General features: G+C 43.0%; 1 protein-coding gene across 1 annotated transcript; it reads right to left on the bottom strand.

Annotated features, from left to right (window-relative positions):
- Positions 1 to 590: 590 nt before the first annotated feature.
- On the bottom strand, positions 591 to 14,764 carry pkdccb (protein kinase domain containing, cytoplasmic b). The gene is made up of 7 exons (XM_085142967.1): positions 14,025 to 14,764; positions 13,163 to 13,294; positions 11,237 to 11,508; positions 10,830 to 10,909; positions 10,418 to 10,525; positions 7,021 to 7,197; positions 591 to 6,729 (listed from the first exon to the last, which is right to left on the bottom strand). The coding sequence occupies exons 1-7, from the start codon at positions 14,625 to 14,627 to the stop codon at positions 6,623 to 6,625; spliced, it is 1,479 nt and encodes a 492-aa protein (XP_084999093.1). The 5' UTR covers positions 14,628 to 14,764; the 3' UTR covers positions 591 to 6,622.
- Positions 14,765 to 16,225: the final 1,461 nt, after the last annotated feature.

The raw sequence follows: 16,225 nt of genomic DNA, 5'->3' as shown, positions 1-16,225 counted from the left end.
GGCTCGACGGTAAAACGTCTCGTGGCCCGGGGGTCTTTGTATCACGGCGAGCCTCAGATGTATAACATTTCATTCTTTCAGATGATTATTAATGAGAGTTGACCTTCTCACGTATCAGACAAGTAAACTTTAAGGCGTGGCCGTTAAAGCAATCAGATGCTTTATGTTAATTTTCTGCCAAGACCTTTTTTAATCGAGCCAGTCAGCAAAATGTTGAATACTGATAGCAGTAGGTACTCTGAACCATGTGAATTATTTTAAAAATAATGAATTAGATGTGAACTTTTAGGTAAATCCATCTTCAGTAACTGTACTGCAGATTTTTTGTCTGTAAGCTGTATTTGATACTCTTTTTCCTTCACCAGACGTGATCATAATCTTTTATTGCCAAATTTATTATAATAGAAATATATAATATTCTCTAACACTATTTAATATTAATACTGTTTTACATCATAAATGGAAAAGCTCCCTATTTTTTTATGTTTTGTGTGCAGAGGATTTTTCGTGCATCATTCACACACCACATGTTCTAAGATTCACTGTTTGCTGATGTTCATTTAAGACTTAAAAAATTAAACAATTACACTTTTTATTTGCTGAACTGCTTATTAATTGTGACTTCTGATATTTAACCCTTTAGTATGTGTGTTATAATACACCACACTGTAAGTGTATGTTTAAAAACAGCACGTTAGAGTAAAATAAACTGCGACTGTATCTCAAAATAAATGGCATTTCTTAGATTTTTTAACTATTACGGGTGTCGATAAAAGGTGGCCTGAGCGAAAAGGCCCTCTAGCCTACTTTAATATGTCTCTGTTAATGATGCTTCAATAGCTACAGTAGCTGTGAGTGCAGGTACTAATGAACTCTTAATAGTGTTAAATCTAACAGCCTCCAAATGATTCCACTAACTGTTTTATGGCCGTGTGGGCAGAACCCTAATTGGGGACTTGTGGATTCACAGCTCTCTTAACAACCTGCACTCGGAAACAAAACCTGTTCTCCACGGGGCTGAACACAGAGAACAATCACTTCTATTTCCCATCATAATTTTAATCTATAATTGATTCATTTCATAGCGTATTTCTGTAAAAACGCATTTTAATTACTTTCTGGTTTTGTCTCCGAACCATTGTGACACATCCAAAAGAATCCAAGACACATACAAAGCTAAATGAAAGACATCACTTATATATATGTTTATTTATGCAACAAAAACACAAAAAAATTAATCCCACACAGTTAGATAGAAAGAGTGCTACTTTTAATATTTTATCTTCATCTTTTAAACCCTATTCCTCGCACCTCAGATGGAAACATGTCAGTGGCTAACCTTGTTTGTAGTTTACAAGAAAAACAGAACACAAAGTCCTGAATGTGCTAATTAATTGAATTTGTCTATAATCCTGTGACTCAGAAGGGGTCCACAGTGTATTTGTGGTGGAAGATTAACTGAGGAGAAGGAAGTCTTCCTCTGCCTGGGGGCAGCAGCCCCCCCCCCCCCCCCCCCCCCGCCGAGAAACAGCCGAGGTGTGACGGAGGGGATTCCAGAGCAAGTAACAAAAGGCAGACACTTTGATTTGAACAGCAGTGGTAGTCAGAAACACACACACACATATACACAAACCACAGTTCCTGATCCTGAGCAGCCCTGCCCTCAGGTTTCAGCCAGGCTGAAAGAGGGCAGAAACTCCAGATGCTTCGCAGCAGTTGTGGGCTGCGACTCGGTAGAAGACGGTTGCCGTGGAAGACTGGCAGGAGGAGGACACTGATGCAGGGTTGGAGTTATGTTGGCTATGAAGTGGAACAATTTAACAACAGCGGCGGAGGCCTAAATTAATAGCAAAGCTGTGGAGGTTTTGGCTTGAAGGAGCGTTTCAAACACAGAGAGAAAGAGAGAAAGCAGAGGCAGCAGCAGAAAAGGGGGACGGGTGGAGTGGAAGGAGGCTCCACAGACTCTGTATGATGGATGGACTGGTGAGGAAGAGAGGAGGGTGGGGGTGTGGGGGAGTTCAAAAGAAAAATGACCCAGACTGCTGCTGTGATATAGCAGGAGGGAATGCAGGGCAGGGAAACATGTGGGGTTCTCATAATGAAGCAGGGTTTTGTGATAGCACCACACTGACGCAAACATTCGGAGACCTTAAATAAATATGGACAGATGCTGATTAAAGTCAGCTACCCATCGTGAAACAAACAAATCCAGCACTTCTGCTACGCTCCTGAAAGCTGTGCAGCAGGTCTGTGGAGATGTCACTGGATACAACACGAAGCTATTAGAGCTTTCAAGATGTCTCTGTGGCTTTAGTGGTAGGCATAAACCTTTTGACTGGGGTTAACTTCGGGGCTTTTAAAACATGATCCAGCCACACCCCCCCTTCCAATGCAGACAGGCAGAAATGAAAACCTCTCCTCACACACACCTACTTGCTCTCTCTCCTTTAGGGCCTGCTAAAGCCATTATGGCTCTAAAAGAGATCATATCGGCTCCAGGCAGACAGACAAATAGTTAGCTCGACAGTTAGATATGCCTGCAAACTAAGACGCCTCTGTGCTCGGGACAGGCCGACTAAATGTCTGGCTACTCTTCAGAGGCTCTCAGGTGTGACCGGCCAGTCTTGTGTGTACCACGGCCAAAATGGCAGACAGACACAGAGGCGTTTCTGTGAGCCCGGAGTCGAGTGAATATCCACTCTATCCTCCCAGTCACGGGCAAGCATATGCTCCGGCGAGCAACTCAAACACAAGCCAGATCTTCTTTCCTGCAGAACTATGCAGGCTTTCACTCAGTTAATGCATATTTTTAGTCTGAGCCAAGGTCAAACATTTCGCCAGAGACCTTTCCTGACACGTAATTTCTCCCAGCAGCTGTGGTTTCTGACATTTGATGACTAACTTTGCATTTGAATCAAAGACTTTTGGCCAGACCACAAATGCATCGCGCTAGGATTTTAAGTGGGGATGATGGAGGCTTTGGTTCTTAGCTTAGTCACAGACGTGTTTTTCACTGAACTAACACCGTCGCATCAGTAGAGCCTGAACCCAGCAGAAGAAGCCCTAATGTCGCCTTCCCTGCACATATGCACGCACACGCACATGCACGCACTAGTGTTCTCGAAAAAAATTGCTGATGGCGTGTTTTCATGAAGCTATATTATTTCCAGATGGAGGTCATGAATAAAACCTGACGGAAACAAGTCGGGTGAAACTGGAAACTTGAAAAAACAAAAATGGAGGGGTATGGAGCTGGGTAAAAAAAACAATCATTCTCCTCCCCCGCTCATTCCCCGAGCCTTTCAAAAAGACCAACTTGTCAATTACACGCCTTAAAAAACAGAGGAACAGTGTGCCACACAGGAACACATGGACGGGAACGCTGTGTTTGAAATGTTTCACTGCAGTGAAAACATCCGTAAACAAAAACAACTTATGGGGAAAAAAAACCTCAATCTTCAAAACTGTCCTTGGTTTCAGCCAAAAACAGAGTTAAGGGGAAAAGCGATTATTTTTGGACTCACTGAACATGCTGTGAAGATCTACTCGGGGGTTCACTAACCCCCCACCCCCAAGGCTCTCCAGCAAAACCCTGAGCATAAAGAAAGACTCATTGTTGTTCCTTCGCTGCATCCAACCGAATAACCTAATTAATCTCTCAACATTCTGCATTTTTAATGTCTTTCAAAACATTTAAGCATAAAACAACATGTGCAACCTTTGTGCGAGGCCAAAACATCCATTAGCTCTGTCAAAAAGACTGCCAAGACAAATCCAATGTGACGCCAGACGTTTTCCTCTCTGAGCTGATGTGGAGAAGGATGAACCGCAGCTGTACGTTTCACTAAATTACAGCTTATCACTTGAGGGATTGTTTCACAGCATTATCGGGGTAAAGACCTCATCTCAGGATAAATCCTGCGATGAGCTTACAGAGTCAGCAATTCGTTGTTGGTGCCTCTCCAAATTCCTGAGATGTGATTTGTGTGTCCCAACCTGCACGTGTGTGTATTTATAGGACACCAATCGATTAACAAGAATACCACAGGCATATTGGAATGAAGACTAGGAAACTGCAACTTCAAAGCTAGGCCAGTTAGCTTAGCACAAACCTTAGAAAAAGCTACCCTACTGCTATTAAATGTATACTCAGATGTATAAATTGCTCTTTTTTTTCTAGAAGGGAATGTCCCATCACACCATTTCTTGACAGGGAGTAACAAGCTACCTTCTTAAATAGTGTTTGAAACCATACAACACCACCCAAAGTGACTATGTATGGATCTAGCTGATAGCTAGCACTAGCTAGCTTGATTGGTGTAATGCATGCTAGTTTGTAATTAGTGTTAGAATTTGCCTCACCAAAGAACAAAATGGACACAAACTTGGATAGCCTGTAAATATTAATAATGGGGAAGACATGTTTTAAAATGGTATGAAAAGGACTTGTGTGGTATAGGGAAGCCATGTGTCATATAGCATATAGCTTTTCTGTACTGTGACATATTTGCCAGGCTAAGCTAAGCTGTTGTGCTTAATTTTTACCCTATACATTTATGCCCAAAATGCTGGCTTTAAATCATTTGATTATGTGTAAATTTCCCATATTTTTTTGTGTGAATAAATAAAACTTTTTACAAAAGAGCATACAAATCAAACTGTGATCATTTTTCTTCTGCTCTTCTCTGATTATAAGATTTTGTTTCCAGTCTAGGTGTAAGTCATGTTATGTGTTGGGAAAATTTTCCCACCAGGAAACCAGTCCTTCTAGTTAGCGTGGCTTTTGGTTTTGCCTTATCTAATCTGAGTCAGACTCCTTATCTTTATCATCTGGACTCTAATCAGCCGGCTTTGTCCAGACAACAAGGGGCCAACCTAAGGCAAAGACAATTATTTGTAGACAGGGACATGCCCTTTCAAGTCAGTGGCACTGGTATGGCTGAACGGTAAAGACTCACCGCAGAGATATCTGGAATTTGCTGCTTCCATTTTTGTTTGAGTGGCGTTTTCCGGCGTGACGTAGGCATGCCTTCTTGAGAAATTAAACAGATTTTTATCGCTTCTTAAACTGTGTGTGTGCATCAACATTCGAGTTTTACCTCAGAAGTTAATATATGAAGAGCCGTTGATGGCATGTGGCAGAGATCTCCTGTTCGTATCACATCAGGTATTTGTTTAACCCTCTCCTAGCATAAACTCAGTAGTTTCTGAATCTGACTTTACAAATCCCTCCACCCTGCAGACCTGCCCTTATCTCAACCTCGCCAGGTTACTTCTGGCAGGCACAGATGGCAGCCCATTCGTGTGCTAACCACAAACTGAGCTCTGATTGTCCTGATGTCTGCCTTTGTCTTACAGTAATGCACCCTCTCTCACCATGAGAAAGGGCTGGCAAGTAAGCCAATTTACATGTATTAATTAAGGCTCATAATGAGCTCAGCGTGGTGGGGCATTTGAATGCATTCTTCTGGTATTATGCAAACTCTGTGGAGCTCCTTTCCTCTGAGCCATTCAGATGGGCTGCAGATAGTGGATGTGGGGGCATGCGAGAAGATAAAGGGCTTAAAAAACACACAGAAAACCAGGTCAGCACGCACATTCTAGGCCCCCCTCCCCCCACTGAAACACACACAAAGGTGTTAATGAGAAGTAAACAGGCTGTTAGTTGCAGTTACACTGAATACAATAAAAATGCAAATGAACACAACTTTAAAAAAACAGTAGAAACATTATATTTATATATCTGTACAAACTAAAAAACTGCACAGTAACAACAAGGGAAATATTAAAAAACAAAAAAAATCAAATGAATCATTTTTCATTGAAAATAAAAGTATCACCCACAAGGTGCATGAAAGCTGTAATGCACAAACATGTAAGAACAATTACAGTCCATTTAATCATATAAATATTTAGGAATGAAACACTATAACTAAGTGCACAAAAGTATCTAAAGCAAACAAAAAAGACTGCTCTGGAATGATTTTGATCATCTTTGCTCATTGTTGATGTGTAAATGCTTACATGGTTGTTGCCGTCTCATGCGGCGGTGCAGCTAAGCCAGGGAACCACGAAAATACAGCCACAACCTCTGCGCATTAACATCAAAGTGTATTTGTATAAGAGCTTGTTTTCCTTTCTCGTCACCGGGCTTCAAACGCTCAGCGACTATACTTCTTACCTCTTTGGTTTTAAAAAAAATAAATAAAAAAAATCTGACAACAGGGACCCGACCTCATGGTGAAAGCTGACGCACACGGCAAATAAAGGAAAGGTAAAAAGAAAAAAAAAATGTCAAGGGCATGAGGCTCTCCCTGCTTAATTGTACCTGAAGGGAAATCCCTTTAAATAGTAGCTGGCAGAGGGGAGTGAGCTGGCAGGCAGATCAAACAGTCACAGAGCAAGAAGCCCCATAAATACATCACATTCAGTTGCTGGCTTCAAACGCCTCCTCGTCAGCCTGGTCTCCACGCTGCTCCTGCAGATCCACAGAGCCGTGTTGCGTTCGACTTGTTAAACAGGAGGACGCGGTTCTCGAGTGCCACGTCTTGCATCAGTTCCCATCGCCCCGCTGTGTGCCATCTCTTGGTAACTCCCATTTTGACAGAAACACGCTCGTACGTCAGGCGCTTGATTTTTCGACAACTTTTGTCTTCTTTACATAAACTTCTGATGTCCCATCAGGCACCAGGTGACTGAAGCCACTCCTGAAAGAGGCTAGGAGGCGGCCTACAGAGTAGAAAACAAAGAGAGAGACAGAAAAACAGATCCACGTTAAACAAACTGGCAACATCAAGAAAGTGACATGTCCTGACTTGAAAATCTAAACTGTGTATTTAAACTTTAAAAAAGCTTTACTGGAAGATTAAAAGGAGCAGCAATTGTATGCTTAGCACTTCTAGTCATGTGGCAGGTGTGGCTTTGTGGAAAGTCATACAACTGGTGCTTTTCCATGTCTACTTGATAATGGGAGTTGGGGAAATATGGACCAGTAGAACCAGTAGAGGAGGCTTTACTAACCCGTCCAAGTCTTCTGCCCCGTCAGAGTGAAGCTGTTGCACTGAGAGTGGGAGTTACAGATGTACGCTGCCTCTCGGGCACTGTGGACTGACAGCACGCAGCCCTGCTGGCTGTAGGATGGCCAGCAGCGGTACTCCACGTTCCCAGAAGTGCCCATCCCTCGCATCACAGTGTAATCTAAACACAGAAGAAGAGACGCCACTTCAGTACGTGAGGCTGCTGAAAGATTCTGAAATGCTCTCCAGGCATAAACACGGAAGTTTAGTAATCCCTGGAGGGAAAACAAACACGGCGGAGCACTGAAAGAAAAGAATGCTAATGAAAATAAAATAAGGGATCCCTAAATGCAAGACTACGTCTCATAGAAACACAGACTCTGGTTTTGGTTGGGAGATATTTAAAGAACAGATATTCTTATGATAAAAAGGACACAAAAATGTTAGTGTGAAAATGTAAATCTACTGCTGGGAGAACAGGATTTAAAATGTGCTGACATACATTATTATGTATTATTTATAATAAACTAGCCAGCGGTAAAGTATTACTTTAAATTATTAATTAATTTGCAATATTTTTCTTAAATGAAAACAATAATTTAGTCAGTAAAATACTAGGAAATACTTTTAAAAAATAATTAATTTCTTTTTATTTATTTTTTTTTTAAACATGGGATCAAAGAACAGAGCTGCCAAGCAGGAATCACAAAATGCTTTTTGCTTGAAAAATGATTTCTTATTTTGGAGTTACTCAACTAACTTATTAGGCGACAAATTGTTTTCAGCAATGTTTTTGTTCGAAACGCCAAAGCAGGACCTTCTGCGTCTGTCATCGTCTCTAATTATGTGTCAAACGTTTCATTTGACACCAGAGATCTTTTGCTCACACACACACACACGCACACACACGCACACATGCACACACACACGCACACACACAATCAATCGACCTCATCGTCCACTTTCCAAACATTTGCCGTACATTCATCATTATAATTCTTCCTGTCAGACGTCTTGTGGATCTGGCCTTAAATCATCTGCTACACATTAGCAGGAGCCATGAGAGGAAGGCATGCTCACATATGCCTGCACACACACACTTACACACACACCAGAAATGGACAAAAGCCTCGTCTGTGAGCCCGTACGGAGGAGGCTCACTGTTACAAACTGTTAACCTTCCTAAATGGCAGGAGGCGGTCTGTGTGGGGGAGTATTGTTATGAGGAAAAAGACACGAGGATCTGCCTTCTGGCTCTGAGAAAAGGGAACAAGGAGAAGGAGTGTTTGGAGGATCCTTCTCTGGGGAGAAAAAAAATGAGGCCTGTTGGGGTGGCAGACCTCAGCTGTTAAAGAGACAAAGACATACAAGTCTCAGTATTTAAGATGAAGAATGGGAGAAAGGACCTCGTTTTCCTTTAATATATAGAATATCATTTAACTGAATTTACGGCCCGGCTAATGCGGTCTCTACACTTCTGTACACAGCTGGATTTATAGTTGCAGCAGTTTTTAGGAAACTACAGTAAATCTTCATCAGGTTTCCCTCCATCACATCAGAGATGATCATCCACATTACCTATGAATCTGCATCTGTCAACAATTTCAAATTAAGACTCTGGACCTGATGAGTCTCCCTCCCTCTCTCTCTCTCTCTCACACACACTATTACACAAGCTTTAGCTCTGTTGCCATTTGGCTTCTTTTATAAAGATAAGTTGGGACTTTGGCTGCAGTTATGTTTTCTCTCTCTTTTTTAAAATTTCCTTTGAGGGAAAACATTTAAATTCATATGGCTTTTAATATACAATCCCACAATTACTCAGTTTTTCCCCCTTCAGGCTGTTTAATCATTTAAAAAGACAGTTCTGTCAGATAAGTCACATTGGAAATGATTTATTACAGCAGCCGAACAGAGTTTGGTTTCTGTGCTCTGAGCTCATCACTCCCTGCAAACGTGTTCCATATAAAATTGGTTAGTGATGAGTAAATATCCCCCCTTGGAGCGTGCAGGTGAGTGTGCTGGGGAGGTGGAGCAGGGTTGAGGCATTAGGGGCACTGACATATGTGAGAGGGTGATGGTGGAAATCTTGCAGCGTAACTACTGCCCCTGCCTCAAACCGAGGAGGGCGTGCTTGGTATATAACGTGAGGAGAGTGCGGCATGTTACACGTGTGTGACAAAAATGCAGCTTTGTTTCCAGTTTGTAAAAATGACTAATTTGGTGAGAACTGGATGAGAAGCTTAATACCCTTTTCATGTTAGTGCAGTGAGCATGCAGCTAACCACCTTAGCTTAGCAACTGGAATAAGGGAAATGTGGAAAAATATGCCCACCAGCCCTTCATACGCTTACTACTTATCTCCCTTTTTGTTAAATCTGTGTAAAATCTGAAGTGTGCAAGCAATCAGGACCGACTTTAAACAAGGAGATTTTTTTAAGCTTCGATAGAGTAAAGTTGGCCATTTCCCCAATATAGGAAATTAGGCTAACCAGATGCTGGTAATTTACTGGATGGAGTTGAATTCTCAACATGATTGAGCCACGAGCTTTATTTCCCCCAATACGTGAAACGGATAAGCCAAGCTGGTGCTGAGCACAGGCTTTTCCTCCACCCACACATACCTCTGCTTCAGCTAATATGCTGAATTAATAAACACACGCATTTTTTCCCCCCACAGCCTTATCACACACACTCAGCAGCAGCAGCAGTTGTCTCCTGGCACCTCCTTGTTAAGCTGAAACATTCCCTCCCGGTGTCAGCCTCGGCACCAGGGCCTCTTTACCCTGAATCTGTGATTAAATTCACAAAGTGCTGCTATATAAACAGTCCAGCATCTGGGGGGACGGAAAATCTCACCACAGGAACGCAGCCAGTCATTCTGTTATTAATATTTCATACGGCTGAGAGGAGCGGGGCAGGAGGGGGGGCGTGGTGGAAGCGAGTTGGAGAGAAGAAAAGTGAAGGACGTTCAGCGCTTAGGCTGGGCGAACACAGAAACAAGTAGGACAAAGATTTTGAAAAACTGTTTACGTGGCCGTTCTGCACAGCAAAAAGCGAGGAATTTTAAATGTAATGAAGTAAAAAAAAACACTTCTTTTTTAAATGAACGCCAACTGCACTCTCTAAACAAAAGACATACGAGATGAATCTCACTTTGTTGGTCTCGTCCCCTCATTCCAGCTGCCTAATAAACCTGTCAAAACAGCCCCTTCTTTTTCTGTTTTTTTCCCTTCTTAAGTAGAAAATGAAAACACAGGTGTAGACTGTCTGCTTTTCTCTACAAGTAGATTAAAAAAGCCAAGCATTCTCTTCATGCTCACAAAAAAAAAAGGAAACAGGTCCACAAGAGAGCCCAGTGTGCTTTTATATAAAGCAGCCTTCATTCCACGAGCGCTTACCTCTGATTATTGATGGAGGCAGGTTCTCCAGGTGTAGGCCAGACTTATAGAGGTGGAGGATGTGTTCAAAGGCCTCCAGCGTCTGATTGATGTCAGCTTTCAGCTCCCCTGGACACACACGCACGCACAATGAATTCAATCTGGTTAAAGATTTAAGTGACTACAGGCATAAAGTCAGGCATTATGGATGTTTTTTTTTACACTATGCTGTCTACTCCCAGTTGTGTGATCTCAACAAATAACTACTTGTATTCATTACTGTGTTACATGTCATGAAGCATCTTGTCTTGCTCATTAAAAGAAGCACTTAGGCAGAGGCATGTCATTACACGACTGCCGTAATGGAAAAATTTGCCTTCTGATCTTTAGTAGCGAGCGTCCCCCGTCATGTCGGGACGACTCTCATCCTCACCTGTGGCGTTCATGATGCGGTCTACCAGGTGTGTGAGGCCGGGCGGGGCCTGGTGAGGCAGCAGGTAGGTGAAAAAATACCTAAGGCCGGGCAAAGACACTCATTCAGAGAGAGAGAAAGTTGGGCAAGCCCTATCACATAGCCGTCTCGCTCTGTCTCACACGTAAAGCTCGTAAAGCTGTCAAAAAAATCGGAACCATTTTTAAAAGGAAGTCGCTCTTTTTTCCCCCCCACTGAAACTAACAATGCATTCATTACACTTTCCCCATCAAACTGCAAATTTCCAGCTGCACTTCTCCACTGTCAACACTTTAGGTGTCAGCTTGTTCTATATTTATGCAGTTATCCGTGTAGCCGATGCTCCGACTATCTATCACGCAGTAAAACTGTCACTTTTTTTTTTTTACCTGTAGGCGTTGTAAATGTTCCTCTTCTCGTTTAGCCCCTCACACACACCCCGAGCTGAGCAGGGCAGAGTGAAGTTTCTGTGTGGAAATTGGAGAGTGCAGTCTGCGTCTGTGTGACAGGTGGTCTCCTCCGCGCTGGCATCATCAAGGTCCGTGAGCTTCAGCGAGCCGGACACTGTGACAAACTGCCGAGGCTGGAAGTCCAACAGGGCCACGGAGCCCAGAGGCGACTGAGAGAGGAAGTGGAGGAGCCGGACCAGGTCCAGACACACCTGGAGATTAGAAACAACAACGTCTGATCAGCTGGACTCGTGACAGTGGTGAAATATTGCTCAGGAATATTTCACATTGGCCTTGAAGCGCTAAACTCATTGTCACTGAAGCCAGTTACGGTTTATAACCAGAAAACTGTTGAAGTCATTCATCAAGTACTCAGCTGTCTGACGTGAGAACATGCTTATTTTTTCTTTAATGTTAATATTTGTGATCAAATGTCAAGAAATGTTTTTTAAAAGTGTATCAAATACAAATATAATTACAGGCGTCAAAGCTTTTTATTGATTTTCATATATAATTTTTAGGCGTGTTGCACATGGTTTGGTCTGAAACTGACGAAAAAACCAGGCTGCCGTGTTCAGAGTGATTGTTGTGTCATACCAACAAAATCCAAAAATACTACATTTTCTGCAATAAAAGAAAAATACTAGATTTTTTTTTTTTGCAGAACCTAAAAGTATTTTTAACAATCACTTCAAATTTATTTCCATTCTCTCTCTCTCTCTCATTTAATTTTTTCAACCATAATTTAAAATATAAAAAAAATCATAATCATAAGTAATTATCTTGTTAGTGAAAAATGTCATTTGGCCAACAAAAATCTGTTAAAAAATATTATTATTTGACTTGTTTTCAAGTTAAAAACTGACTTGTTTTATCCTCTAAAAACTCAGAACATTGGACAATTTAATTAGGTTTAATTGAATGGCTAAAAATGGTTAAAACTGGAAGCCGTGCAAAAGCCTTCCCTTTAAAGGCGGCTCACCAACCACATTTGCAAACCATTTCCTGACACCGTTTTTATAGTACTCTTTAAATCCTATAATAAAAACAGAGAGAGAGGGAATAAGTAAGGCTACCAAAAGCAAAATTAAAGCATTAGCCATGTGCTAAAAGTGCATGAAATGCTTCTGTCACACTACAAACATAGCTGCAGTGTTAGGTAATGCTCCGAGTCTCTTGGACGTCGCTTGGTGGAATCGGGGGCATGGCAAAAACGGGGCTGGCTGAAACCAAACACCCCTGGATTACTGAAGCTTGCACAGATGCGATGTAGCTGAAAGTGGCCAAGCAGCTCAAGGGGAGGGTTATTATGAACCGCTATTTTGGTGATGCAGCAAAAAGTTGCCCACTGTTGAGATGATACGTGCAGAATGCCAAACTACCAGTCCAAAAACAAAACATGCATGCTCAGGCACCCCCCCCCCCCCCCTTTCCAACCACTCTCCTTTTCAAACACATCCATGCGCGAAGGCGAGCATATCTGAATCCCTGGAGTGTAAATTCAGCCTTTGTTGGCTTCCACTGTGGAGCATACCTGTGATCGGAGGGGGGTTGTGCTAAAGCTGTATGTGTGCATCTAAGTGTGTGTGTCTGAGATGAAATGACATTCCCAGCCATAAGTGGATTAACTCCAGGGCCCATCACGACTCAAAACCTCGGCCTGATCAAATGGACCGAGGGACAGATGCCCGACCTCCAGGAGTTTCCAACATCGGCCTCCGTCATTTTTCAACCTTCACCTTTTCTGCAGACTTGAACAATGGCCTGCACATGCTCTGTGCACAGTAAGTGTGAAACAGATACCTCTAACTTCCCAGTGCGTCTGCAGTGTATGAGATAAATGACAAAACACGCTGTGGTCCTTACTCTGAATCTGTCCTCCCAGGGGCTCTGGAGCAGCTGGATCATCTGGAGAGGGCTCCCCTGCTCCAGAATGACTGTGACTCTTTCGGCCTCTCCTTCTCTTCCTCCTGGGCCCCCAGCACAGTGACCCTTCAGCTGCAGAGTGGAAAATAACTAGGTTAAGCCACAGTACAATAAAGAAAAGCAGGGTAGATCATGCTACTGTTTGTTTCTTGCATTTTAATTCAGAGAAAGCAACAGGTTAAAGTCTCTTTAAGGTTTTGAGCAAAGATTGCATACAATGTGTCATCGAGCTCGCTCTAGCAGTTATGACTTGTGATAAAAATTTGAAAAATTACATTATAGCCAAGAGAATCCAGCACATCTCTGAAATGAATCAACTGGGCTGTCACACGACTGCAGGACACGAGAAAGAAACCCCTTGGTTTAGCTCAAACTTCTTCTAAATTGGGCTGTAATGGTTTGAGTGAATAAACGCCGGGGGGTTTCAGATGCAACCCTGGATAGAAGAGGAGGACAGAGTCACATTGTCTGCTCTCGCTAAACTGGACCCAAAGGTCAGAGGAGGGTCATCGAATTTAATTTAATTAGATGGGAAGGCCCTGCAGCAACCTTTCACGCAGCTCAGTGTGTGTGAAACAAAGGAAAATGTGAGCTGTAGTGCGAGGATTATGGAAAATCTTCACTTTATCCAGTTTCCCCAGCTGGAACGCTCAGAAGTCAACAGTAGCCTCTGTAACTTCATGGCCCTTAAACACTGAGAAAGACGCAGACTAAACGCTGTTTTAGCATTTGAACTCGCAACTTAACAATTTAAACTGATTAAAAAAACAAACCCTCAAAGCAGAGGGAGAGGAAACTTTACCTTAATGACGTTCGGATGCTGGAGTCTTTGGAGAAGGACCATTTCTTTCCTCAGCTTGAATGAAACGAGTTCGCGACATCCCCGAGGATCTTTAAAGTCTTCCACGCACTTCCCCATGTCTATGCCCTGCTCGTTGACGAGTTTCAGCGCCACAGGCTCAGATTCCCCGGCTAGATTCACTTTGACAACGAGCTTGGTGTATCCCGATCCGAGGATCTCCACCGCCTGCATGTCGGCTAGGGAATCACAACCCATTTCATCCAGATGCGCTTTCCGGGAGCCAACTGTGATCTCATTCCACAGACTGTAATCCAAAGTCGAGTCACGCTGGGAAAAACTTTCTCCTAACAGTCCGTTTTCATCATCATCACCAACACCAGGTGAAAGCAGCGGAATAATCTCTTTTCGCCTCTCGTTGAGCTGGTGAACAAGCGCCTCGCGGAGCGACGCTAACTCCTCGTCATCACCAGAAGGTGCGGTGGAAAAGTGCGAGATTCTTGCTCCAAACTGCTGCACGCTGCTGATCAGGAGCGTCACCAGAACTGAAAGAACCACGAAAGCCAGGAGGGCAGCCGCGCGTAAAGAGTTGCCCATCCCGGGCATTTTCCCTCTGATGGCACGGCTACAGCTGCCAAGACGCACAGCCGCCGGCGGAGGTAATCGCCCTCTCAAGTGAAAGGACTCCTGACTTTCTGCAGGAAGGAACGATCGGCTCCTTGTTTCCACCTCCCCGGGAACTCCCTCTAGAGGTGTGTCCTGCCGGCTCGTAACTTTACACCCGCCGGACAGCTTTGCAGGAGAGCTCGACCTCGCGTTGTAACACAGTGTGGCTGATTTTACAGCAGCAGTCATGGAGTTAATCTGAAGAAAGTCATGAAAACTAATGAAAATATTTACTTAAAAGACATAAGAAAATAAAAAAAAGTTGGGAGTATAGAGTATTGAAACGCGTAGATTTTATGTATGGAATGGCACTAAAGCATATACCTCAAATAAACAGACAACGCGTAGGGTACTATAGGCTTATTTATTGATTGATTTATTTTCATTATAAAGGTAAAAACAATTCAACCACTTACACAATCTGCCCAATAGGTGGCAGCAAAACACCTTTGTGTTCCTACTCACAGAAACAACAACGTGTTTCTATCAACTCGACGATGAAAATAAACAGACACGCACTATTTTCTTCTTCGCTCTTTGTTTCCACGCCATATTTTAAGCCATATTTCTGCTTGCATCTCTGTTTTGAGCCGAATGTGTTTGGGCAACAGATCTCGAAACAGCACTGAAGCTTTAATGAAGCGTTTCCCTTCCCGTCCCCGTTCACTGGCAGAAATCTGCCACAGGAAATTACCATGGCTGTCACCTCAGTACCAGCCTCAAGCCAAACCCTCTCATTATACATGTGTGTCTGGTATCTAGTACAAGTCTGTCAGGCTCTGCATTATGTGGGTATTTGTGTGGCTTTCCCCCCACCCCACCCCATTGTGTGTGTGTGTGTGTGTGTTTTTGTGGCATGCTGAGCAGTTAAACAGTAAGTTAATCAGTGCCTGAAGTCAACAAGGCATTAGCAATGTCAGCTGCCACACAGGTGGATCAGAAAAGTCCACGCCAGCGGGCTTTTGTTCAATGTGAGGCCAGCGATTCACAAACACATATCTGAACACTAAGTTTTTAAAGACAGATCTTAAGTCAGATCAGATTTAAAACAGCCGCACCCCCTCATCTATGACTTTCACAGTTTGTTTAACCTAGTATGAATCAGTGCTGACCATCATGAATCGCTTATAACAGACATAAATTGGGCCACGCTTTCAGATTTAAAGCCATAAATCGAGACTTTTCATCTCTCCTACAAAACTTTCTCACAGCCTCCTTTTCTTGATCTTTGGCTTTCTTTCAATAAATTATTCCCTTCTCCCCTCTCAGCGGTGGCCTCTCACAGACAAGCACCCACTGCCATGATTCATATTTATAACCAGATCCAGACCAGCGGCCGCCTCATTAGCACACTTTCACACAGGTCTGCTGTGTCACAGTCACTCCTTTCTTTTGAGTCTGCTGGGCTTTGGCTAGTTCTCTTCTCTTCTCTTCTCTTCTCTTCTCTTCTCTTCTCTTCTCTTCTCTTCTCTTCTCTTCTCTTCTCTCTAATCAATAACAGCTCCACAGACTGAGGTATGTAAAATCCACACCAAATA

This window comes from Neolamprologus multifasciatus, chromosome 19 (genome assembly GCF_963576455.1).
Source record: "Neolamprologus multifasciatus chromosome 19, fNeoMul1.2, whole genome shotgun sequence".
In the NCBI taxonomy this organism is placed as follows: domain Eukaryota; kingdom Metazoa; phylum Chordata; class Actinopteri; order Cichliformes; family Cichlidae; genus Neolamprologus; species Neolamprologus multifasciatus.
Note: the sequence above shows the minus strand (reverse complement) of the source record. Positions and strands in the feature narration are given on the sequence as shown.